Source organism: Sander lucioperca, chromosome 2 (genome assembly GCF_008315115.2).
Source record: "Sander lucioperca isolate FBNREF2018 chromosome 2, SLUC_FBN_1.2, whole genome shotgun sequence".
NCBI classification, from domain to species: Eukaryota; Metazoa; Chordata; class Actinopteri; order Perciformes; family Percidae; genus Sander; species Sander lucioperca.
The window spans coordinates 48,083,414-48,108,705 of record NC_050174.1 but is presented as its reverse complement, the minus strand read 5'-3'; the positions used below and the strand labels follow the sequence as shown (position 1 = coordinate 48,108,705).

General features: G+C 40.2%; 1 protein-coding gene across 3 annotated transcripts; it reads right to left on the bottom strand.

The window, feature by feature from the left end:
• Nucleotides 1–3,277: 3,277 nt before the first annotated feature.
• Nucleotides 3,278–25,160, bottom strand: LOC116040611 (coagulation factor XIII A chain-like). Of its 3 annotated transcripts, XM_035999051.1 has the most exons (19): nucleotides 25,076–25,134; nucleotides 23,670–23,749; nucleotides 22,553–22,649; nucleotides 21,844–22,020; nucleotides 19,353–19,601; nucleotides 17,832–17,950; nucleotides 17,275–17,382; nucleotides 16,925–17,099; nucleotides 15,349–15,487; nucleotides 14,431–14,534; nucleotides 14,263–14,351; nucleotides 12,642–12,795; nucleotides 12,038–12,147; nucleotides 10,715–10,880; nucleotides 10,422–10,576; nucleotides 9,926–10,052; nucleotides 8,218–8,227; nucleotides 6,067–6,172; nucleotides 3,278–3,864 (listed from the first exon to the last, which is right to left on the bottom strand). In XM_035999051.1, the coding sequence occupies exons 2-19, from the start codon at nucleotides 23,721–23,723 to the stop codon at nucleotides 3,829–3,831; spliced, it is 2,175 nt and encodes a 724-aa protein (XP_035854944.1). In that variant the 5' UTR covers nucleotides 23,724–23,749; nucleotides 25,076–25,134; the 3' UTR covers nucleotides 3,278–3,828. The 3 variants fall into 3 exon arrangements, with proteins under 3 accessions (XP_035854944.1, XP_035854943.1, XP_035854945.1); XM_035999050.1 differs by lacking the exon at nucleotides 8,218–8,227 and having other exon boundaries at nucleotides 9,916–10,052; nucleotides 25,076–25,160; XM_035999052.1 differs by lacking the exon at nucleotides 8,218–8,227 and having other exon boundaries at nucleotides 9,916–10,052; nucleotides 22,556–22,649.
• Nucleotides 25,161–25,292: the final 132 nt, after the last annotated feature.

The following is a 25,292-nucleotide window of genomic DNA, read 5'->3' as shown; positions in this document are numbered from 1 at the left end:
CAGGCTTATGGTCAGCTCTGTGCGTTGCTATGGTTGCTGTACACAAACCAACCAGCCAAGGCTGCAGACCCGATAAGAAGGAGAAAGACAGCTACCTTTATTAATAATAATAATTCTATATATAATAATTAATAAAGACTTGGATATCAACAGGTTTTGGGATATGCGCACACATCGCTACGCCGACCTTTGGTTGAAGGAATGAAGGAGAGGGACACTGTGTTCGCACGGTCCAACAAGTCCTCCACCTCTGGTAAACTTAGAAAGAAATCGTAATTTGCACGGCTACATGTAAACGGGATTATTAGTGGAATATTCACTTTCATTAGCCATGTAAACAGCTTAGACGGAATATTGTCTTTTTCGGAATAAAGCAAAAACCGGAATATTATGTGCACGTAAACGTAGTCATTGCTGCAGCCGGCAGTCAGCAAATCGCTAGATCGCTGTTTCCCTGTCTGAACGCAGCCTTAAGGCCACATGGGTTGGCCCGGACAGAGAACATTTAAAGGGAGACTTAAAGGGAGTCTCCTCACGGCGTGTTCTATGTCCGAGTCAAATCAAATGCTGTAAGGAAGGAGGGTTGCTAACTATTAAAGTAGCTAACAGAAATGTTTCTGAAACCGTTTTATTTTCCAACTGATGATCATAAATGACCTGTAACAACAAACTAGACTAACGGTGAAACAAACGCTATTTTTATATAGTTTTTATTCATGCTTTTGCCAGGGTCCGATTTTCCCCGCAAAGTCACAGAATGATTTAGGCAGGTAGTGTGATGGCTTTGTGATGGCTCACAGATTTCGGTGTAACACCGGAAAAGCCTGTGTTAACGAGTATCCAGCCAGGTAAAAGGTAGCAGGAGATTTCTTTATATAGGCCTAGTTGTGTTTTAATTTTATTTTAGAAGTTATCTGTTACAGTTATGGCTGATACTGGAACTAAACAAAGAACTTAATGCTAAAAGGGTGAGTGCAAGACAAGGGGCGACAACCCTGAGTCAACTTTGGTCGGGTTTTGAACAGACGGGATTGTAAATTATTTTAAAACCGACCCTGAATTGGCCCTCAGGTATGCAATATGTCTATCTCATTCATAAAATAACTTTACAATGGTTGTAAGTAGCCTGAATTAAATTACGTCCCTCTTCCATTTAGCGCTCGATTTTTTTCTACTTAGCTTTTAGTCTATGTTTGCGTTGGCCTACTATTTTCTTTTTGTCCCCCTGTACTTGTGTAAAGCGTCCTCGGGTTTCATTATATTAATATAAGTTACTATTACTTTGGTTGCTACAACAAACTCTTGCTAATGCTTTGGCTGGTGACACAGTGACAGTGATACCCGGTTTAGCTCACGATACATCCAAAGTAGGCTAAGATACCGTATGCAACACTTGAAATGCAACGATGCATCTGTAACTTACTCTTTCATTGTAAATTAATGATTTTCTGTCCGTGCAAAACATTCATCCCGACGATATGACCTCCCGCCCGCCATGTTGATGACACATATGACGTCAAGTCAGCAAGTCAGGTAACAGAATCTTTACCGAGTTTCCGAGTTGTTGGTTCCAACTTCTCATGAGCATCCTCCAACTCCACCCGTCCGACACTACATGAACATAAGCATAAGGTCACTGCCGTAATGTTACGTTTCCAGTATTTCAAAATGTAATTTGAGGGTATTAAACTTCTGAAAAGTCTGATGTTTGATTGGCTTTCTTACTTGTTGACCTGAATGTGATGTAATAACCACTGGTGGAGAACGTATTCCGATCGAAGTTAAAGTGTGGGGTTACATGTAAAAGTTGTGTTGTCTGTGTTGTTGCCGTGGTGATTCCCTCTCTCTCCCGGCTCCTGATTGCTGCCAAGCTGATTCACCTGCTCCCAGCTGCACACCTGCAACCTATCCACTAATCAACGCTGCACCATAGCAACCACTCACTGCTGGCCTGATCCTTGTCTCAGCTACAGTGGTAGTGGAACAGCGCAGTCACTTGAATTGTGCATTCCAGTATATTTCCTCGTGTATTCCGTCTGATTTGCTTCTAACCTTCTTTTCTTGTGGAATATAATATCTGCCTGTCTGCCTACCAGGGGCGGCTCTACAGTCAAAAAGTGAATAATTTGAAAGTTAATCTTAGGACCCTGACCCTCAAATCCACACAGTCTGGCTCACACACAGCGAGTCTGCTGTGGTGGTCTGCATCCTGGCAAAGAGTGGAGCGACTGAGCTGCATTTTATTTGAATACAAAATATGAAAAAACTGGCATGTTTGAACCCGTAATGTTTACAGAGGGTCGTCGTTTCGGTGGCGTTACGTTCCAACCCACTGCACAGCGCTAACTAGGAGATCAATCATTTTTATTTGATTAGCTTAGCAGTACTATAAATCCACCTGCTCTCACATGTCACAGCAACGAGGCTGCACAAGTTAAACCGGGTTAGATCCTTTACTGTCAAACAACAAATACAATGGGATTAAGTAGTCCTAAACATAACTGTTGTGTGCATGTGATGATTTATATTTGTTATACTTATTAGCTACATGGACCTACAGTGTAATGTATTACAAAAACAACCAGAGCTTTTCACATCTGGACTCTTGCAGGCCACAGTACAGTTGGAGAGATTAGCTGAAGCCTTAAAGTGAAAAGGAAAGCTAAAAGTGGGGATATTGCAAAATGAGGAAGAGAATGAGGGAAGTAAAGAAGGAGAAGGCAGTAAACTGGAGAGGTCAGGCAGGTCAGAGCAGGAGAAGGCCACAGAAGGAGATGAAGAAATAAGTAAAGTTCAAAGTGGAAAAAAGAAGGAAGAGGAGGCTGCAGATTGAAAAAGAGAGGGACAGAGGAATGGAGTGATCAGGAGGAGGCAGAGGGAGATGACAGGGATGAAGAGGGTAGGCCTGCAGTTACCCCTGGACCACATGCTATGTTTTTATTCTCCTTCCATATAAATTGCAGTTCAGTGGCATAACATGTCATATCACTGAGTAAAATAACATGTTTTCAGTTAATGTCTATTTTCTGTTGTTTATGTTCTAGGGTTAGATATGTAAAGATTTACAAATGTGTCTTATTTCAACCATTTGGGGGATTCCTGCGTACCGTCTTCCCAGGCCACCAGACTTTCTAGCTCCGCCACTGCCGAGTTCTTCCTCCACAGCTGTAACTGACATTGGAGTGAGTTCTTTAAAAAATACTGAAACTGAACTGCAGTTTGTCTCGTCCTCAATGATTTTGGTGGATGTGGAAATAATGTTCTGTGACACCTTCAGTGGTTTTGAAAATGCTTTTACTGTTAGCAGAAAAGGTTCGGCAGTAAGCCTACAGTACAATCACACGCAATGTATTTTCATCCAAACATTAAAATGATGATTAAACAGATTTTATATCTCAGACTGAGAGGAGACTCTCTGAGACGTTTACTGATTAAAAAGCATTGATTAATAATAATATTTTAGTTCTTAAATCTCATTTTATCAAGAACAAAATCCTCAAATTTCTCAAATTTGCCCAATAAAGCTATTCAAAATCATGTATTATTATTCCTCTATATGACCTTTAACCCTTGAGCTTCCTCACTAAACTAGCTAAACTCATTTTAAAATCTCACGCCAACCTGCCTCCGTCTGTGGAGCAAAAATATCAAAGCTTGGAATTTCCTGGGATTTGCGTAAATTGAAATCAAACAAGAAATGAAATCATCAAAGACGTTGCTTGCGTAGTTTGTCGGCTCCGCCCACTCAGTTTGAAGCTGCTGTGATTGGTGGAGGCGTAGTGGAAATGGAGAGGGGCGGGGGTCACACAGCTCTGTGAACCAATCATCTCAGGGCGTGATGTTGACACAAGCAACTCCCCTCAGCTGAAAAAACACAACAGGGCAAGTATATGTCAGTCTGAGATGTAGTGGAGAAGAAGTATAAAGCAGCATAAAATGGAAAATACTCAAAGTACAAGTACTTTACATTTGTACTCAACAGAACTGTGTCTATGCGCAGAAGTGGCACTCTAATATTATTGGGCCCCCCAATCCATTGGGCTAGAGTGCTGTCAATCTGACAAATTTGATTTCCATTGGATCAGAGTACTGTCACTTTGCTGCCTGTTCTGCCAAACGCTGCCTCTCCATTTGGTAAATGGATATATACTTTAAACACACATTGTATGGCAACTGTGTACTTTGTTGAAATTTTGAGGCCAGTTTAGAAGTAGAAACATATTGAACTCACTGTAGAGCACTTGCACATACATATATATATATATATATATATATATATATATATATATATATATATATATATATATATACTGTGCATTGCATTTTAATTCTGTTCTGTTTCCTGTTCTCTGAAAACTGCGTACAGCCAGGTTTTCTTTGTTGAAGTTTGAGGCAAGTTTATTGTTAATGTATGTGCACTTCATTTTTATACGGTACTGTGAAAAAATCTTCCCAGCCGTTGTTGCACAATTCATGTTTTGACTATCCAAATTTTTAAGAGCCCATAGAAAATGTGTTTTGCATTTGGATACACAATTAGTTGAAAATGAAAACAAGCGAAATTAATAATGAATGTGATGTTTTACGTTTGCAAAATTGCATTGTTATTCTATCCTATCCCATATTTTCTCCATTTCTAAGCAGATTCCCTGAAATCGCCCCTGATTCTCAGACACTTTTAAGCTAACATTCTATCCAAATATCTGTTTGAATGCGAATATAAATGATCTTGTAATGTTTTCAGTTCATTTAATTGTGTAAAACTAAATTGTACCGTCTTACCTTTCTAAGGGAATATCATTTCAACCATTTACTTTAGTTTTGTCTACAAGACAAGAGCCGACCAAAGGAAGCTAACACCGGGGAATTAGCCGCGCGCTACCCTTGGCCGTACTCGGACGCCCCTATCTCCCCGCTGTAAACACTTTCTGGGCGCTGCTGGTTTTTCGGGGGTAATAACCGTACTAACAAGTCGTCCAATTAACATCACTAGTCATGTTTCCATCTAATTGTCAAGCGAATTTTAAGCTAACTTTTAAAGAAAATGCAAATTAGAAGCGCTTCCATCAACTGGTTTCGAGCGAATAAACTAGACTTACGCAAAGCGTAGTTTCATCACAAGTTGACGTTACGCATTGGTTGTAGATTGCAAGCCGGCTTAGTAAATCAAAGAGTTTAGAAGCTAAGTTCTCTGGCTAAATGGAGAGAGGTAGCATTGGACAAGTTGGGCACATGTGCAGAATACAGGGTTGTGGCAGAGACATTTGGTGTCAGTGAGACATGTGTATACGCGGTGTGCAGGGCCATACCATTCAAGCTCTTGAACCAATTCGTCAATTTACCCGACGTGGCTGAGGCACAGGCTATAGCGCACAGCAACTCCACCACGTACCTTGTGCCACAAGTGTACGGCACACTGGATGGGACCCATATCCCGATCCTTCCCCCATCCGATCGATACCGGGACTATAGTCATGTGAGTTACATGTTCGCTACGTCACAACTTATTTGGCAAAGCTGTTTCCATCTCCCATTTTGCGCATTAACTCCTATTCTAAAAAGGCAAAAACCACCTCAAGCAAGCGTAAAAACTTATGTAGCAAATTTGAGTCTTTTTTTTTTTTTTTTTTTTTTAAATTTTGCCGTTTCCATCAACATTTTCTAATGAATGCGCTACTTCAAAATGTGCATAAAAATATGTTGATGGAAACGTGACTAATGATGTCAACATGTCCAGGACCGTACTTCTGTTCTTCACAATGAAATGGCATGCTTCAGCAACTCCAAATGATTCAGTAAAAGCTGAATGTAAAGTTACAGCGCCACCTGAGCCTCGCCCAAGCCTTCTTACTGCTGTCTCTCATCAAAGTCACCTTTGTATACTAATTAGACATGCAAATGTTTTTGTACATATATTTGACTGTTTGATGAGCGCGGATGTGTTCGGATATGGCCAATTGCCGCGGAGAGTGTCTGAACATGAACACAGTTATGTTATACAGTACTTGAGTAATTGTAGTGTCATTCCACAGCTTGTAATATGAGAGAGGAAGGTGGGGAGGTTACATGACAGAGGTTGCTGCAGTCCATCACCGCCACAATGCAGCGCTTTCCGGCCAGCCGAGGGATGAACGACTCCTTCCAGGAGATCGAAGCGTGAGGCTCAATGACTCTGAAACACAAACAGGTGCACGGGTATAAATACACACAGCCACAACATGTCATCACCATAGACTGTATACATAAAGATGGACGACGTGTCTCCACATCCTCCCACTGTACAAAAGTCAAGGCTAAATATTCCGGGTAGGGAAAATAAAAATGTTGAGGTTTTTCATGTCCTTTTACCATGGACATGTAAATATAATATATGATATATGTATATATATAATCTATGAAATAAAACAGAATAATTCTGTTAAACTTATGTAGTTTTGAATTTAAATTTGTTTTATTTTACTGTGTGTCGTTGGAAAAAATTTCTTACAGGAGATTTTGACATTTGCCATGTAAGAGGCTTTTATGTGTCAATATAAACATTTCATATATCTTTATTTCTCCATAATATACTCACATTTGACCTTTTTAAAGTTAGTTTAGGAAGACATTAACAAATTTATGTATGAAAATATTTGGTTTACCAATTGGGTCGCCTCAACTGTGGGCCGCTTGCTTAAGATCATACACTGTATATAAAGATGGACGACGCGTCTCCACTTCTTCTCACTGTACAAAAGGGAAGCCAAAATATCCTGGATACGGGCGCTGCTATGTATGTGTATCTATGTATGTATGTGTGTGTGTGTAGATATATATATATATATATATATATATATACATACATACATACATACATACATACATACATACATACCACATTGGCCGCTGCTGTTCATTAGAGCAATATGTAGATGCGGCCACAATTTTGGGACAGATATGCCGTGCCGTTTCAATCAAGGCAGGAGTTCTATCCACAATTAAAATTATCATTTCTCGGTACATTTTCAAAGATTTTTAAGCATTTTGCTTTGCTAAAAATGCTATGTATTTATGATGCAGGGTACATGGTTGAATGGGAAATGCAGCTTTTCTTAGCAAAATATCTTATTTAGTGTCGATAGTAACTAGGGATGAGCGAGTACAGCATTATCTGTATCTGTATCTGTTAACCATATGAATTATCTGTATCTGTACTCGGACTGGGCGGGGCCTAACCCGAAAGTGGGCGGGATTTAACCCGGAAGTGGGTCGGGTTGTCTTGAAATGGGCAGGGGCTTTAACCAGTATGTTATTTTAAGCATGCAATTGATATGGGTTGATCAGAAATTGTTATATTTATTGCTGATTAGAAAACTATTTACATGACAGCATCAGCATTGAGCTTCAGATCAATGGTTTTGATCACGATAACAAACAAACTATATACAGAACAAGAACAATGAATACAACACATGCGGTTGCAATTATGAAGTAAAATGTAATGAACAAGAGTTTTCATACTCAACATAACTTTCTTTTTTTAACTTTTAATTTTTTTATGATCAGTGTGATTTTTTTTGTTTTTTTTGTTTCTTTTTTATTTTTTTTATTTCCACACCGTGTGTGTGTGTGTGTGTGTGTGTGTGTGTGTGTGTGTGTGTGTGTGTGTGTGTGTGTGTGTGTGTGTGTGTGTGTGAGAGAGTGTGTGTGTGTGTGAGAGAGTGTGTGTGTGTGAGTGAGTAAGAGAGAGACAGAGAGAGAAAGAGAGAGAGGGGGGCAGGGGGGACTGTGTTCTACGGATCAAATAGTCCGACGCTGTTTTTCAGATCTGTTTAGAGCCAGCTGACGGTTTAAAAAAGAAAAAAAATCTCCGACAGGCAGAGACACAACGCGAGTCGCATTCTACCAAGCACCACGTCTGAACAAACTCCACGTTTACCAGAACTCTACTGGTTAATAAGTAAGTACTACAAACCGAAGTAAAAAACAAACCTGAAGCTGAAGAAACCCTAACGTTAACGGAAAAGACCCGCGAACCTGAGTGACTGAGGGAGAGACAGAGAGGGAGAGACCGAGTTCTGTGTGTGAGTGAGCAGAGCGGGACACAGCAACACAATAAATCTGTGTGTGTGTAGGGGAGGGGCGCTGTGACGACTAGCCTATCACAGAACGCAGACACAGTCAACTACCCAATGAGGATTTTTATTCAATCCGAGCACAGATATTGACTCGTATTACTCGTATAATACTCGTACTCGGCAAAAGTGCTTTATCCGTACCGGATACTCGTTTCAGCCGAGTATCCGGCTCAACTCTAATAGTAACACAACTTTAAGCCTTAATATAATTTAAATGGGTGAGTAACTTAAAAAAATCACCCCTCATACAGTTGTCATGAAGTGTCAAAGGGGGAAATGTAATAGAAACCAAAACAGTTGTTTTTTTTGTACCAGTCTGTAAACGTGTGTATTTGTGCTTAAGTTTTGATTTTTTTTTAACATGGGGGTCTATGGGGATTGACTCGCCACTCAGACCACTCGAGCCGCCGAGCTGCTGCTTTGATAACACACGACAAACTGCATTTTCAGCATCTTACTAAAATATTACTAATCACCTAAATAAAAAATACTATACCTGACACAAGCTAGCATTAGCTTAACTTAGGTATACCTGGACAGTCACTTAAATTCATGTTTCCCTAAAAGAAGGATTAGCGATACTGCTTGTGATACTAAGGCCGGTTACACACTGGCTGCGTGGCGTGAGCATGGCGTTTCTGTTGCGTGGCGGCGGCGTGGATTTTTCTGTGTCTTTACACACCAGAAACGTGTCTGAGGCGGCGCTGCTGCTGCTAGCCTTGTCTGGACACGTATGTTTCCCATTGATAAAATGAAATACCATGTTAAACATAAATATATACTGATTTGATTACAGCAAAGACAACGTCGGCAGTATTGACGGCAAATAGGCTACAGAACATCTCGTTCTGTATTGACAGGTGCAATATTAGAAAATCGATTTTTTTTTTTTTTTTTTTTTTTTTTTTAAATTACATTTATATCTGCATTTATATCAAAACCTAGAGACTTCCAAACATCAACATGTCATTTATTAATATATATTCGTGTCTAAAGGACATATAAACATCTTTTCCTATTCTATGTTGCCTGGAAACGCTTCCAACACGCTTGCGTGTTGCGTGAAAAATAGGCGTCGGTTCTATTTCTAGCATGCACGCGTTTTCGGCCCCGCGTGTCACACAGGCAGTGTGTAAGCTCTAACCTGTTAACATGGGAGCCGAAATAAAAACGGGCACGCCACGCAGCTGACACGCTTGCGCGACGCATCCAGTGTGTAACCGGCCTAAGTTCAACAGCATGCGTTAATCCTGCGTCAAAAAAATGGTGGTGGTGTTGAAAGGAATTTGCTCTAACTCGTTATCGTTTTCATTTTGACAGCCCTTATGAAAACCAAACTGATGAGAAAAATGAACAAACATCAGCGTGATCAAAACTACCTAAAATGACAAAAACCATCTTTGGGAAAAATGTTATTTGATGTTTACTTTGATTTTTTATTTTTTTTTGGTCCATGTTCCATCAACTCTAAGACGGTGAGGAGTGATGAAACTAGAAAACATTCACATTGAAGAAGTTGGAATCTGGAGAATGTTTCGCTCAAACCGATTAATCGATTATCAAAAGAGTTGCAGGTTAATTTAATAGTTGACGACTAATTGATTAACCTTTGCAGCTCTAGAAAAAAGTATTTGACGTGCACTTTGATTTTTTTAGTTTGGCCCACGTCCCATCGGCTAACATGGAGGGGTCGCGACTTATGACCTATACTGCAGACAGTCCCCAGGGAGTGATCGAGGTGTTTTGACTTCACTTATATATCGTGTGTGTGTGTGTGTGTGTGTGTGTGTGCGCGTACTTGTTGAGACGTGTCTTCTCGCTCATGACTCCAGCTCCTTCCATGGCCAGCCTACAGTCCTTCAGGGCGAAGTTGAAGGGGTTGGTGAAGGTAACGTTGGCAAACATCTGCTGCCGCACCTGAGGCAAGCCACTCAGCTGGAATCACAGAAGAAGATGTAGTAGAAAAAGAAGAAGAACAACAACACGCCGAGAACATCAACTGTAAAAAAAATAACGCCAGTGTCCCTATGGTTGTAATGGCGCTGCTCTAATGTAACCGAGGGTTTATTGCATCGCCCATACTCTGGCTCGACTATAAAATAAAGAAACCCGGGCGTCCGATGTCGGAACCAAGACGGCACTGCACGTCTCTCTTTATTAATGAACAACGCAGTCAACGGCCACTCGTTACAGCATTTTACCACTTCTGATTCATTAACAGAGGTAACACAACAAAGTACCTTACACCAAGCTAAATCTTAAAGAGGGAAATTGGCCGATTTTCAACCCTGACACGAGTCTTACCGTCACGGTGAGCGTCGGGATCTTCAGCTCGAGCACTTTGATGGCGGTCACTGATTCGTCCTCAATCTGTCCAGTAACAATAAAGTGCAGGCAGATCTGGGTGCCCAAATACGGCATGTACTCGTTAGCTGTGAGCTTCACCAGCTCACTCTTCACTGCAACACACACACGCACACGCACACGCACACGCACACACACACACACACACACACACACACACACACACACATAGATTGTAACAGAGGTTATCTCTAATAACCACATAATACTATTTCCTCTCTGACATCGCTCACTCTGATTGGCCGGCACGGTGATGGTGAAGTTGTGATTTTTCAAGTGACTGGCTCTAACTCCGGTGTAGAAGATGACGGAACAGGCCAGGTTAGCTTGGACGGTTTTGGGGACATCACTGTGGTTGTGGAAATCCACCTGTAGGTTGACATCCTGACCCAGGTTGACCTGGAGAGAAGGGTGGAGAGTATAAGTACATTGAATTTGTACTTAAAGGGTAACTTTGAATTTCTTTTCAACCTGGACCCTATTTTCCTATGTATTTGTGTCTAAGAGACAAATGTGAACAACAATTGGTCCAGTATTGAGCAAGACTCAAAACAAGACGCAATGTAACGTTAATGGGCAAATGCACACCGTCAATTTCCATCCACAAAACGTGTTGTTTTTGCCACTGACATGCTCCGATTATTATTTTAAGTGTCTTGACAACATTATTGAAAGGATCCCTACAGAGATAGACCTTTTTGTTAAAGAGCAAGATCCTTTTTGTTTAACATGAAACATCTCTAAAATCATTAAAATCACTACGCTGGTTTGGTTGAAATAAATTAATTCATCCATTTACATGTAAAAATATGCAGCTCTATATAGTGGCTCTTGGTGCAGCATTGCCATAACTGCTGAAATAAAAATGTTAAAATCAAATCATATATATATATATATATATATATACACACATACACACATATACGTGTGTGTGTGTATATGTGTGTATATGTGTGTATATATATATATATATATATATATATATATATAAAAAAAAATATGATTTGATTTAAACATTTTTATTTCAGCAGTTATGGCAATGCTGCACCAAGAGCCACTAGATGTTTGATGGGTACTTTGCAGCAACAGTATGAGTTTCTCTGAGTTTACAAAGTGCACCTGAATGCACCATGGTGTCCTGTCAGAGCCCACCTGCTTTACCTTCGTTGTTTGTTTCCATAACTTAACACAGGAAAGGCAAAATGTTGCCACAAGGAGACTTCAGGGAAGCAGGAGGATTTTCCAGTTCTGCTGTTTCTCCGTCATCTCAGACTCCGGCAGTGGCCATGGTGTCTGGAAAAGTGCAGCTGCTGGCTACCATTAAGATACCCTTACCTTGTGTCTTTAGCTGCATGCTACCAGCCGGATACGCTATGCTACGTCTGTTTTTCTAGACATGCGAAGTTGGCGGGGGTGGAGAGAGAAAAAAATACAGGGAATCGCCGATCCTTCTTTGATATTGTTAATCGAAAAAAAAGTTAATTTCGATAAATTTTCGATTTGAAAACAAGACACCCATAATGTTCAGTAGACAGACGTGTAGACAGGTGTGTTACCTGTCTGGCGTTAATAATGATAGACAGTGTGATCTCAGGCAGCTCGGATTGATCACTCTCCATACCGTACTCGTTCGCCCGGTCCTTAGTCCTTTTGTCCTCTGCACTACCTGCACACAGAAATCACTTCACCACCGACTCCAACGTCTCCCAACCCCCTCAAGTCTTTAATCAAGTCACATTAAAGACGCAGTATCTACAAACACAGCTGCTGCACAAATTTAACGTACTTGTACTTTATTCACACACAGGAAAACATTGTGCTAATGGAGGAGAAAACTCCGCAAAAGTTGCCATTGCTGCGGTTAACAGACATGGCAATGGAAAGTGATATCTCATGGATGTCTGTGTGTGGGCGGGGGGAGGGGTTAGAGGAAGCCCAGAGGAGATGCTACTCTCAGATCTTGCTAGCTTTTCAACATTACTAACCCTGCCATTAAAGCAACTACAAGCAACTTTCATTTTGTGTTTATTTTGGCATCCCCTGTGGACAAAAACGGTAGTGTTTCCATGTCATAAAGATCTTGATTCTCACTTTTAAACGCATTTAAACTAATAAGTTAGGTCTCATTTTTGTAATTTGAAATGTGTGTATGTGTGTTACCTTGAAGGTACTTGTAGTTCTGTGTGATGTTGTTTGGTGAGTTGCTGCCCAAAGATTTGGTGTAAACAGCCTTTCCGATGTAATCCGTTTCCACCCAGTACGGAGTCAGAGTCCCGTAGCGAGACCGCTGGTAGAAGACAACGTCACTGTTCACCTGGAGGAAACACCGTTATGATGCCAATTTAGGTGACAGAAAGTGTGTAGCGTTTCATACCATTGGTGCAGCAGGTAATGCGTTCTCTTTAGTTCTAGAGAATCTTTGGCGTCAGCAAAAAATAAAATAGCCTATGCTAGCTGCTAGTGTAAGCTAACATTACCTGCGTTCCACAGCAGCTGCCTCGGTATGTGCAGGCAGCCCAGGAGGGCCTGTTCCATTGTGAAATTGTTTGTTATTAAAATATTTAATATTGGAATAGGAATATAAATTCATATTGCCATACGTAATGGCTGTGCGTCCGGCCGAACAACACCCCTTAGCTGTGATAAAATCACAACTTACCTCAGCCTATCGTGAGCTATTGCTTAATTATCATGCTAAAGTAAGTAAAGAACGATATTAAGCAAAAACATTTCAAAACAACATTTAAAACACAAAGTAATACCCTTTCAATTGAAAAACCTTTAGACGTGGAAAAATTTGAGATTACACATAGAAATGAAATCGGATCTACCCCAAAGATGGAATCTGTAAAATAAAATATTTCAATATTCCAAGATTTGCAAAAAGTACTTCCCTCATTCTAACCACGATACCCCCTTTCCTACCCTTCCCCTTAGCATAATATCTCATTACTTCTTCCATTGATTGTTCTTAAAGGCCTCATGAAATGGAAGCCAGAACGCCACTTGTTTCCACATGTTTACGCGTTTCCTGTAAAAACACAAAGCTAGGGAGGGACTTGTCTCGGATGTTGACTGCCGTTTAAAGTAACCAATAGCACTGCGTGGGCGTTATGCTGCACCCTCCCCCGCCAGAGTGACAGCAGCTAACATGAAACCACAGGAAGAAAGCCTGTTATCTGTTGCAGAGGACTTCTCGCCACTGTATGTTTCTGTGTCTAAGTGACGGGTCACACAGGCAGTGTTGACCTTGACCAACTGCCACTTTGCTCGTTTGAAAGCCATGATGTCTCTCTCTTTCTCATGGGCGGGCCAAATTCTCTGGGCGGGCAAAGCAGAGAAAGGGGAGGTAACCTTCCTTCTTATGACGTCATAAAGGGAAGATTCCAGATCGGCCCATCTGAGCTTTCATTTTCTCAAAGGCAGAGCAGGATACCCAGGGCTCGGTTTACACCTATCATCATTTCTAGCCACTGGGGGACCATAGGCAGGCTGGGGGAACGCCTTTCAGTGTCCAAAACAGCCATTTTAGGTGAAACAAACTGATAGTAATCATTTGCCCTATAGGGTTACATTATAGCAGGATGAGTCATCAAACATTTAAAACTTTTCACAGGAAGAGAACAGACCATGATTATAATGTAAAAATATGTATATTTTTTTTACAAATTTAAAACAACAATAGATAAATGAACATGTATCATAGGGACACAGGCTTAACACTGGGAACATGCATTTTTCACTTCATGAGGCCTTTAAAGAAATAAAGAAAGAAACTAACCTCAGAGAAGACGAACCCTGCGTCAAACGGGTGACAGAGCAAACCTTCCTTGACGGCTATCATTGAAACTGGACCGCAGCGAAAATATCCTGTAAAACAACCATCATGTTTAGCGTCCAGCTATCTGTTGATCCGTCCGTCTTGCTCTGTCTGTGTCTGTCTGCCTACCATCACTGGTCTCCTGGGGCGTGGCGTCCACCACCTGCCATCCTTCGAGGCCGGGCGGCAGGTCGTCGCGCCTAATGAACACCTCGTTCCAGCAGTGGTAGTTCCTACAGAGACGTGCTGTCAGTACACCTTTTTGTACATGTGTTTAGTCAGCCAAACCACAGATTACACATGTTCTAATACCTTAATGTTATATCTGATTACCCTCCCCTCCAAAAAAGAGTAATTGTCACAGACCTTACACGGTAAAGAAACTGCAGTATTTGGACTATCTAAGTGCCAGGAAGAGGCCATATCTACGAACATGGTTCCATTGGGGGAAAAAATATTTACTCAAGTACTGTACTTAAGTACAAATGTAAGGTATTTTACCCAGTTAGAGCTGGTTGATGTGGCTCGAGAAAGGAAAGATTGGGGTCCCCTGCTGGTGCTACCGCCCCCTTGACCCAACCCCGGATAGGTGGATCACGATAGATGGATGGGTGTCCATTTTTTGCTACTTGTGAGTTTGTGACTTTTCTATATCTCTTTATGTTTCGTTGTTGTCCTTTTGTGTCTCTTTGTGATATTTTTGTGTCTGTGATTTGTAGACGTTTGCATCACTTTGTATTATTTAGCGTCTCACTGTAGTCATTTTTGTCTCTTCGTGGTACATTTCTGTCACTTTCTGTCTCTTTGTAGTCTCTTTGTATCTCTTTGTAGTCTCTTTGAGTCTCTTTGTAGTCATTTTGTGTCTGTGTGGTGAAAAGTACCAAAGTACATTTCCTTAAGTACAAACTTCAGTAATTTTATTGGAGTGTATGAGGTTTTCTTCCTGGTTTAAATCATGACTTTGTCAAAATGTGCACAGGACAGTTGAGACATTTCGAATGGACTAGTTTCTGGCCTGGCGGTCTCCTAGCAACAGGGATGACTGACCAAATGGAGTCCCTGGTGTTTTGGTCGTCCGGCAAGCCATCAGGCAGGCAGATGAGGTCGATCTTCAGGTTGCCGTTGCTGTCGTGAGCTGAAACAAAGTTTGTGACGGTCCTTGCCGGGATGCCGAGGGTGCGTAGGACTGCAGAGATATGAAATATTCAAATCATCAAATATTTCATGCTATCAACAAAAATCACATAGTTAATGGTGTGTCACTTTCATAAAACACACTCATGCCTCTGCTCCATTTAAATATAGTAAAAAAAATAAATATATATATATATATATATATATTTTAGGGCTGTCAATCGATAGAAAAAATAATCTAATTAATTACATAGTCTGTGATTAATTAATCTAAATTAATCGCATACATCATTTTTGCCCGGTGCCTTGATACTTTTTAAGAAAGTTAAAAAGAAAAAAAAAAAAGGGTACTAAACAACAGTCGGCAACATTAAAGAAGGCTTGTTTATTGCTAAGGCCATATGGTCAAAATTAAATGATTTAATAATAATGTAATAACTATAACAATAACTTATTTCACTAGTAAATTGCTGTTGAATGAGAAAAACTACTACCAGATGGGAAAAGGGCCTTTAACAACAACTTTGAATGCACCACGACGCTGTAGGTTACCAGTGTCATTGAACGCACCGTCTGTGTTTTTCCAACAATGGCAGCTGCACATTGCATCCCGGTGTTGAATCCTATACAGTAAAACACAGTCAAACTTTACACCGTTTAGCGTTAGCTGTCAGCATTGTAACCATGTTTAATCCAGCTACTAGCTAGCGGTAGGCTAACGTTAGCTGCTGCGATGTTTCTGTTGCCTGTAACGTCTGTTTCAGAGCATCAGAGAGAAGCACAGACATATCAGTTGCCCCGAAATGAGGCGCCGAAATCCGCGTTGCTATTCGGTCTGGTAGATACAGGTCGTGAAGGCACCTGTGCCATATTAGCACCGGATTTCGGTACCCAACCCTATTCAGGAAGAAGATTTTTATAAGTAAATGTTCCAGTTAATGATCCAGGCAGCACATTCTCGTCTCCCTCCTTCATTTTACAGTCCAATGGTGGCTAGAACAAATGTCAGGTCAAATGTCAATATGGAATGGATTAATCTGCGTTATTTTTTTTAACGCGTTATTTTTTCTCAGATTAATTAATTTATTTTGACAGCCCTAATATATATATGAGAAGTCAAATTACATGTAATCTATTTAATATTGTAGTCTTAACTCCACTGCATTTATTTCAGTTGTAGCGACTATTCAGCTAAAGATTTTACACAAAAGAAACAGGACCAGTCTTTTTGTACTCATTTGTGTCACTTTGTAGTTGTTTTTTGTCTCATTGTGGTTGTTTTAGGTCTGTTTGTGATTGTTTTGCAATACTTTGTGGTCATTTTGTAGTCAGTTTTTGGTAGTTTTGTCTCTTTGCAGTTGTTTGCAGCCTCTGTGTTTGTTTTGGGTCTCTATTTGGTTGTTAGGTAGGCCATCTACACTTAAAGTTATCTGAAAGTCTTGACACAACACCTTGACAAGTGTATCCTGGAAACAGTGCATGCTCTTACAGGTGTTGAAGACTCCAGCAAACACCCAGCACTGGGCGTAGCCGACCGGGATTCCGGTTTTGGCGTACTGCAGAAGGATCTGGACGCTGCCCGTCCAAGATGTCGGGGACCTGCCCATTGAGTAGTCGTCACTCCAGTTCCCAACACACACGCCATTATCGTCCTGAGCGTTAATCTGAGGGGAAGAGAAAGGTCAGGGAATCATCAGCGTCATTCTCTGGGTGATCAGAAATGTCTGAACCAAGTTTTTTAAGACTCCATCCTACAACTGTTGAGATATTTCACTCTGGACCAAGCTAGCTGAACTAAAACTGCAAAAATGTCAGGCATGTAAAAGTCTCCTTTCTCACCATTGCGGATCCCATCCTTATCACTTTGATGATGTTGCCTCGGTCGTTGATCGGCATCTTAGACGCATCCAGGATGTAAATACAGGCGTCCAAAACGCCGCGCTCAAACTGCAGTAAGAAAACACAGATACGTTCTGGGATAGGAGGGAAAAAAATGCTCTGGGTTGTTTGTATTTCTTTAAAGTTCCCATATTATAAAGTAAGATGTCTTCTTTAATTATAAAGCAGTCAAGGTTCAAAACACTCAAACCACAGAGAAATGCACACAGCCCGTATCAGAAACTGTCGCCAGAAACGTACGGTTGTGAAGACACAACTATACTGTGAATAGGTAAAAAAGTGCCGCTATACAGTGCTGTTACAGCTTTCCCTGGCTGCAATGATGGTGCAGAGACTCAGAGAGAGCAGATGGGTAAACGCTGACCAATCAGAGCCGCCTGTGATTTTTTTTAAAGGGTATATACAATCGGTAACGCACAGTTTTCCAAGTGACACACACCGGATATCCGGCTTGTCAGGCTTATTGTGGCCGGGTGCCTCTGTTGATCCAGACTAACCTGTCCATAAACCCAGTCACAGGTTGTCACAGCATCAAATGAACCCTGATACATCACACCATGGTCGTTGAGGACGTACTCGTTCCGCTCTGCTTCATTAGGAAGAAACACAGCATCATCTGCAAAGAGAGACAGTCCGAGAGTTTTTAATACCCCTTATCAGATACAAAACGTTAAACTCTCAAATGAAATTCTCTGAAACATGAAAGCCGCTTGAAGGAAGAATTAAGAAGAGTTTTGTGTATGTGTGTGTTTTGTGTTGCATCATGTCTTCATAGTATAAAGCTTTTTTGAAGGCTTTATTTAGCTTAAAAAGAAGAATTTTCTCAACACATAAAGGAACACTGCATCCTTCAGTCAGGCACTGAAAGAAACCTTCTGCTCTCACTCTCTCAAAAACTTTTTGAAACATAATTTACAGGAAATGTCAATTAAAACAACAATAAATCTCTGTGAAAATAGATAAACTTACTTAAAAGTTTTCCTAGATCTCCCTGAATAACTCTTGAAACCGCACAGGACACTCAAACTCTCAATAAACTTAGTATCTTATATTTACTGTACTTAGGTACCAAAATAAACGTTCTAATAAATATACTTCACTTTTAAAAGTAAAAGAAAACCATCCCGTTCACCACTGTCGTTGGGATGGTCATCGCCTGTTACGTTGGCTGCAGAGCCTGCAGCAGGTGCTTCCATGACGCTATCAGTTACTATACTGCCTCCTCTTCTTCTTTGGTTTTGGCCTATGGTTTTGGCGCTTGGCAACAAACGGACATTACATAACCAACTGGAAGGGAGCATGCACTAACTCGCAATCTAGGAGGCAATGATTCACCAAACCTGCTTTTTGCAGTCTAATGAATTTCTTCTGATTTTATTTTGATGTAACGAGATTTGTCGCTTCATTGCTTGAATCTCTCACAGTTTCTGTTTTCAGCTCTAATGCTTCAAAGTAGATGTTGTGTAAGACCTTGTAAATCAAGTTGTTATTCCCTGATAGTCCAAAGTGGTCCAGATCTATTCGGAGTATCGAATGTATCGGAGTAAAAGATACATTTAATTCTGTTAATTGTATTAACAAATTAAAGTACAGTTGCATGAACATTTGACGTAATTACAGTAACAAAGTCTTTGTAATTTCTCGATTAACTGGTTAGTTGTTTGGTCTATAAAATGTCAGAAAATGGGGAAAAAATGTCAGTCAATCAGTGTTTCCCAAAGCCCAAGATGACGTCATCAAATATCTAGTTTTGTCCACAACTTAAACATATTCAGTTTACTGTCACAGAGGAGTGAAGAAACTAGAAAATATTCACATTTAACAAGCTCCAATCACAGAAGTGTTACTTTCTTTTCATAAATAATGACTCAAACTGATTAATCGATTAACCCAATAAACGGCGATTCATTTAATGGTTGTCAACTAATCGAAAAATCTTTGCTTTTTTTCTAGACAGGACAGAAACATCTGAATGGTGACTCTCAGGTGACAGTAGAGAGGAGTGACGGAGTTCCTACCTTTACACCAGGCGTTGAACAGCACGTACACGTCGGTGGCGGCGTCCCTGTTGGTTCGCTGCATGCCGGTGGCCATGACGATGGCCACGTTCGTACGAAACCTCCCTACGATGGCGTCGGGCGTCGGCGTGATGCCCAGAGTCACAGTTGCACCCTGACTCTCCACAATCTGACCCGACCACGGGCCTCCAGGACGGGAATTGAAGGTCACCACCACCAGGGAGCCCCTACTGGCCGAAGGGTCTTCACCTGGAGGAGGACGAGGCTTAGTGATGAGGAAAGGATACAAGGAGACGAAAATCCAGAAATGGAGCAAAAAAAAACCACATTAAAAAAACTTTAAAAGCGTACTGTACTTGATAACTGGTACTGGTTTTGAAAAATAAAATGTTAAAAGAATTAAAAAGAAATATTACGTTGCGGACGTAAACCATTGTATTCCTGTGATCAAGCCGAAGCCGTCTGGGAACAGCTGTCACACAGCAGCTCTGTGTGTGTGTGTGTGTGTGTGTGTGTGTGTGTGTGTGTGTGTTTGTGTGTGTGTGTGTGTGTGTGTGTGTGTGTTAATACATTTTTGCAAATCATTTGAACTGTATAGTCATTACTTTTAGTTACCTGTTCAATTATCTGTGAACTACATAAATAAATGCAACATGTAGTGTTCAGGTGTTACAGTTTAACACATGCTCATGAACAGGTTGGTATGATATCGAACGAAAACATATGCACAACAATTCGTATGATATCCTACAAAATTATGGCAACGTGAGGTGACGTCCGGTCACGTGACAGTTAAGGTTACCCGAGAAAAGGTGACTGGGAGCCGGCTACAGGGCTGATGTCGTTTCAGCAGCAATTGCAGTTGAGTTTAGTTGACAAAAGGTGAGCGTCATGCGGCGAAGACAGATAAGTTTAGATACCAAAACAACTAGTTGAAGGGTAACTTTGTTTTTTCAACCTGTTTTTGTGTCTAAGTGACTGATGGGTAACAACATTCTTGGACATTGGTCCAGTATTAAGCAAATCGCTGCAGTCGTCTGTGGTGAAACAAGCTACAATGTAAGTCAATAAGGCAAATGCACACCTTCAATTTATGTCCACAAAAGTGCTTGTTTTACCACAGACAAGCTCAACTTTTGATTCTAAGTGTCTGACAACACTATGGAAAGCATCCTTACAGATATAAACCTTTCTGTTAAAGAGTAAGATCATTTCTTTAAACATTAAAACATCCGCAAAATTGCGTTCGCTAAACCCACCAGACTCCATGTAAATAAACAGTAATTTAAGCATCGTAAAATACACTTCATTCAAAGAAATTTTGTCATCTTTCCATTTTTCCAACCATCACAACTCTAGTTTTGCTTGAAACAAAAACATAGTTTACCGATTTTCATGTGAAAATATCTTTGCTCTATACACACTAAAAGTATTGCTTTTTTAAATGGAGTCTGGTGGGTTTAGGGATAGTATAATTGGAGTTGTTTCTGGTTAAACAAAGAGATTTTTACTCTTTTAGAAGAGGTCTATCTCTGTAGAGATCCTTCCCATAATGTAGTCAGACACTTATAATAAAAAACAACACTTTTAATGGACGAAATTGACGATGCACATTTGCCCCATAGGGTTATATAGCAGCACTGGTTCGCAGCTGCTGGTCACAGCATTGTCGCTCAATACTGGACCTATTTCAAAGATTTCTTTTTGCATGCAGTGCTGCATACAGTAATAAATACGTGGAATACGTAGGAATTACAATGCATTAGTTTTCAGAGCTACAGTATATGTACGAATGCTTCATGAATAGTAAAAAAACAAATAGAAATGTCATGGTTGTTCACAGTTACAGGTTTTGTTCTTGTTCTTTTTTGTGCATGCACATGTAAATTCACAGTCTATTCTTGGAATTTTTGTGATACACGGGAAAAATCTGTACATCTGTGTCCCATCCCAGAATTCATCCTACGAAATTACAGTGATTGTTGGCCAGTCAGGTGACAGTTAAGTTTAGCGGTCTATACGGTTCAAATTAGCCGAGAAAAGGTGACTGTGAGCCGGCATCGACAGTTAAGATTAGACACCAATCGAATAGTTAAGATTAGAAAAAAGATTTCCAGGACGCGAACACGCGTTTTCTGGGTGAAAGTTTTCCGTGGGACACAAACTCCGCTCCCCCTGCCCAACCGTACACCCCGAACCCCTCCCTATGTGGTCCAGAGTCTTCTACAGCAGCAGTCAATAAGCTGCATACAGTTATAAATACATGGAATACATAGGAATTACAGTGTGTTACTATACCAATGGTTCCTGAGAACAGCCTGATTTACATTGTCTAATTATTTTTAAATGTTATGGTTGTTTACCGTTACAGGTTTTAATGTTCGTTTTTTTTTTTGGCATACACATGTAAAGTCTTTTTTGGGGAATTTTTGTGAAAAACGTCACTGGAAAAACCTGTAAATCTGTGTCCTATCCCTGAATTGAAACTCACCAATCAGGAACTCCAGCTGGAAGTCGTCACTCTGCTCCAGCGGGCGGTTGAAGGTGACTCTCACCAGGAACTCCTGACCGCGGCGGACCACCAGGTTGGGGGTGTTGTAGGAGGCCGTCTGGTGTTGCAGTTCGTTCGTCTGCTGACACATGTCAACCTTCTGCACCGACAGATACGCTGAGAGGGAGGAATAAAGGCAGAGTACGTCATGTTTGTATGCTTTTGGTCTATTTCCACCCCCAGATGTCCTTCTTTACGGCCGGATGTCCGTCACCTTCCTCTTTCTTTGTGTTGGCGTTCTGCGGTGGACTTATGAGGACTATGGTTAACTGCTCCTCAGATCTCTGCAGGGTAAATCCAGACAGCTAGCTAGACTATCTGTCCAATCTGAGTTTTCTGTTGCACGACTAAAACAACCTTTGATCAAACACACGTTCCACCAAAACAAGTTCCTTCCCGAGGCTATTTAGCAGAGGCGCCGTGGCTCCGTGCGGAGCTCAGCACCGCCCAAGACGATTGTGATTGTTGTACAGAAATGCCAATAAACCAGAGCGTGTTTTTCTCCCATCCCGGAATGCTGTGTGGACTAGCCAGACCCTCCTCTGCAGCGCTGTGGAGGAAGCTGATGCTGTTGATCACTGATCAGAGAATGTTTTTATTATCATCATCACAGACAGATAAAAACATGAATACATGAAATGGATCTTACCGCCGGCATCAGCAGGTGCTCTGGCTGTGGGAGCGTCAGGAAAAGGCTCAAACAGTGGGAAATCTTCTCCTGAATGCCCAAGGTTGGAAGTCGACACCTAAAGATCAATAACACAAAATATAATAATGAAAGAGAGTAATGAATACATGTAAGAGCAATTCCATGTTGTAGTCCATCAACTTGGAGCTAATTTTACATGTAGAGCGGCAAAGACAATCGATTGATCGATTAATTGTCAACTATTACATTAATCGCCAACTATGTTGATCATCAATGAATTGGTTTGAGTTTTTATTAAAAGTAAACCTTCTTTGATGTCAGCTTGTTAAATGTGAATATTTTTGTGAATATATTTTTTTCACAACTCTTTGACATTTAACTGAATATCATTGACTTTGAGACAAAACGAGACGTTTGATGACGTCATCTTGGGCTTTGGGAAACACAAACCATTTTCTGACATTTTATAGACCAAACAACTAATCGATTAACCCTCAAGTTTTCCTCGGGTCAAATTTGACCCGATTTTCAAAGTTTCTATTTCAGAAATATGGGTTTCTTTCCACCAAATTGTCAAAAAAAAAAAGTAACGTGGATGGTTCCATACATCGCTCTTCGCATGTAAAATAAATGATCATTCACTACTTTCAATTGAATTTGGGTGTTTTTTAAAAATTTTATAGCATTTGAAAAAAAGAACGTGGTAAAGAGTGACAAAAATGTCAGAAAAAATTCAAAAACATCCAAAAAATAACAAACAAAAACATTAGATAAAGTAACAAAAACTTTTTTTAAAAGCGACAAAAATGTTGCGACAATGTGACAATGCAGAACCATAAGACATGACAGTGTCATGAACACATGACACTGTCATGACAAAGTCATGACACATGAGCCCTAATGACAAAAACCAAATGACACTAAAAGAAGTGTTATGTCATAAACGTTTATCACTTGTTTATAATGTTTATGACACGTTCATGACAGTGTCATGTCACTCTTATGTAGATACCTTCAAGTAAAGTGTAACCGGCTCTTTTAACTTTTTGCAAGAAGAGTGCCGTGGACCTTTCTTCTTTTTGAAATTGTAATGTGTTTGTTGTCAGTGGTGCAGTACCGGCTCAGTGTAGCGCCCCTTGTGGTTGTGTGACTTCCCCTTTGATAGAGACATGATGGCCGGAGGTTTCACTGAAGTCACTGCACAGAGAGAGAAAACTAATATTTAATGCAGGAAACATAAATATAATACTTTGAATATTGAAATGTACCGATGCATATGGTGAATCGGTTAAAAATCAACATGGATGTGTCAAGATTGTGGGCGCCTGGGTAGCTGGGAGCGCGCGCTCATACATAGAGGTTTACTCCTCATAATGTATAAATGACCTGCGGCCCTTTACTGCGTGTCGTTCCACCTCTCTCTCCCCTTTTATGTCTTCAGCTGTCCTATAAAATAAAGGCATGAATCGCAATGACATTTCTAAATGGCCTATGTTTAATCTACTTTGGATTTCACTTGTTAGACTTTTTTCTATGTAGAAATCTAATTATATTTTTTTCAGTTAATTTGTTTTATTTCGGATAAAAAAATAAAGGAATAATTTGTCAGTCATTTGTTACCTGTTAAAACAAACGCGAGGAGATTGTATCGTCGGCGTAAAATCAAATCTCTATTATATAATAGCGAATTATAATTATTGATTATTACTGTGTTCATCACTCTCATGTTGCAGTGGGTAAAGGTGGAGCTCATTTAATGAAAAAAACAATGAAAGCATCAAAAAAGCATTTAAAAAAGTGCCAAAAGCGTCAGCAAAATTGGTGTCTCAGAGCCAAAACAACTCTTTTCTTTGCACTGTTTATATAAATAAAGGAATATTTTCAGTCATTTGTCTGCAGCTCATACTGTTAGAGAAAATCCTGAGTAAATTGTTTTGTGAACTTAAAACCGTGAATCGTATCAAATGATGTGTTGAGTGTATCGTTATATCTCTATAAGATGTCATCATAAAGCCCCACAGAGACACTGTCACTCTGCACGGGGAATATTTATACAAATTATACAAATGCTCAAACGTGGACAAAATATTCCAGACGTTGAATTCAATTATGTTAAAACACAAGATATATTTTCATATCTTCTTCTACATTCTGTTTAAAAAAATGTGAGATAAGAAATAGTCACGAAGCCGTTCTGCATTATGAGTAGTTTTACTTTTGATAATTTAAGTACATGTAGCTGATAATACACCTTTTACCATGGACAGGTAAATTCACAGTCTATATTTGTAATTCTTTTGATATTTTCATGTTTCAAAAAATATACAGGAGAAATCTGTAAAATTAAACGGAACAATCAATGAAATCACAGTTTATTTAAGTACTTTATGATAAGTATGTATGACGAAATGGATAGACTTTAAAAATGAACACGTTATTCTTTGCATCTCCAGCTAAAATTGCAGTAACAATAAGTGTGAGTGTGTGTGTGTGTGTGTGTGTGTGTGTGTGTGTGTGTCTCACCGCTCAGATGAAGGAGAGAAGTTGGTCTGTCTGTCGAGTCTCTGATGGTCAGATCAGATGATAATAATGAGATCAACTTCAGCATCAGTTTATATACACACACTACTTCCCCTTTTTACACACACACACACACACACACACACGAGTGACCTCGACCCAAACAGACACTCTGACTTGTTACTGATCAGCAGTGACATTAAAGGATAACTACTGTTTT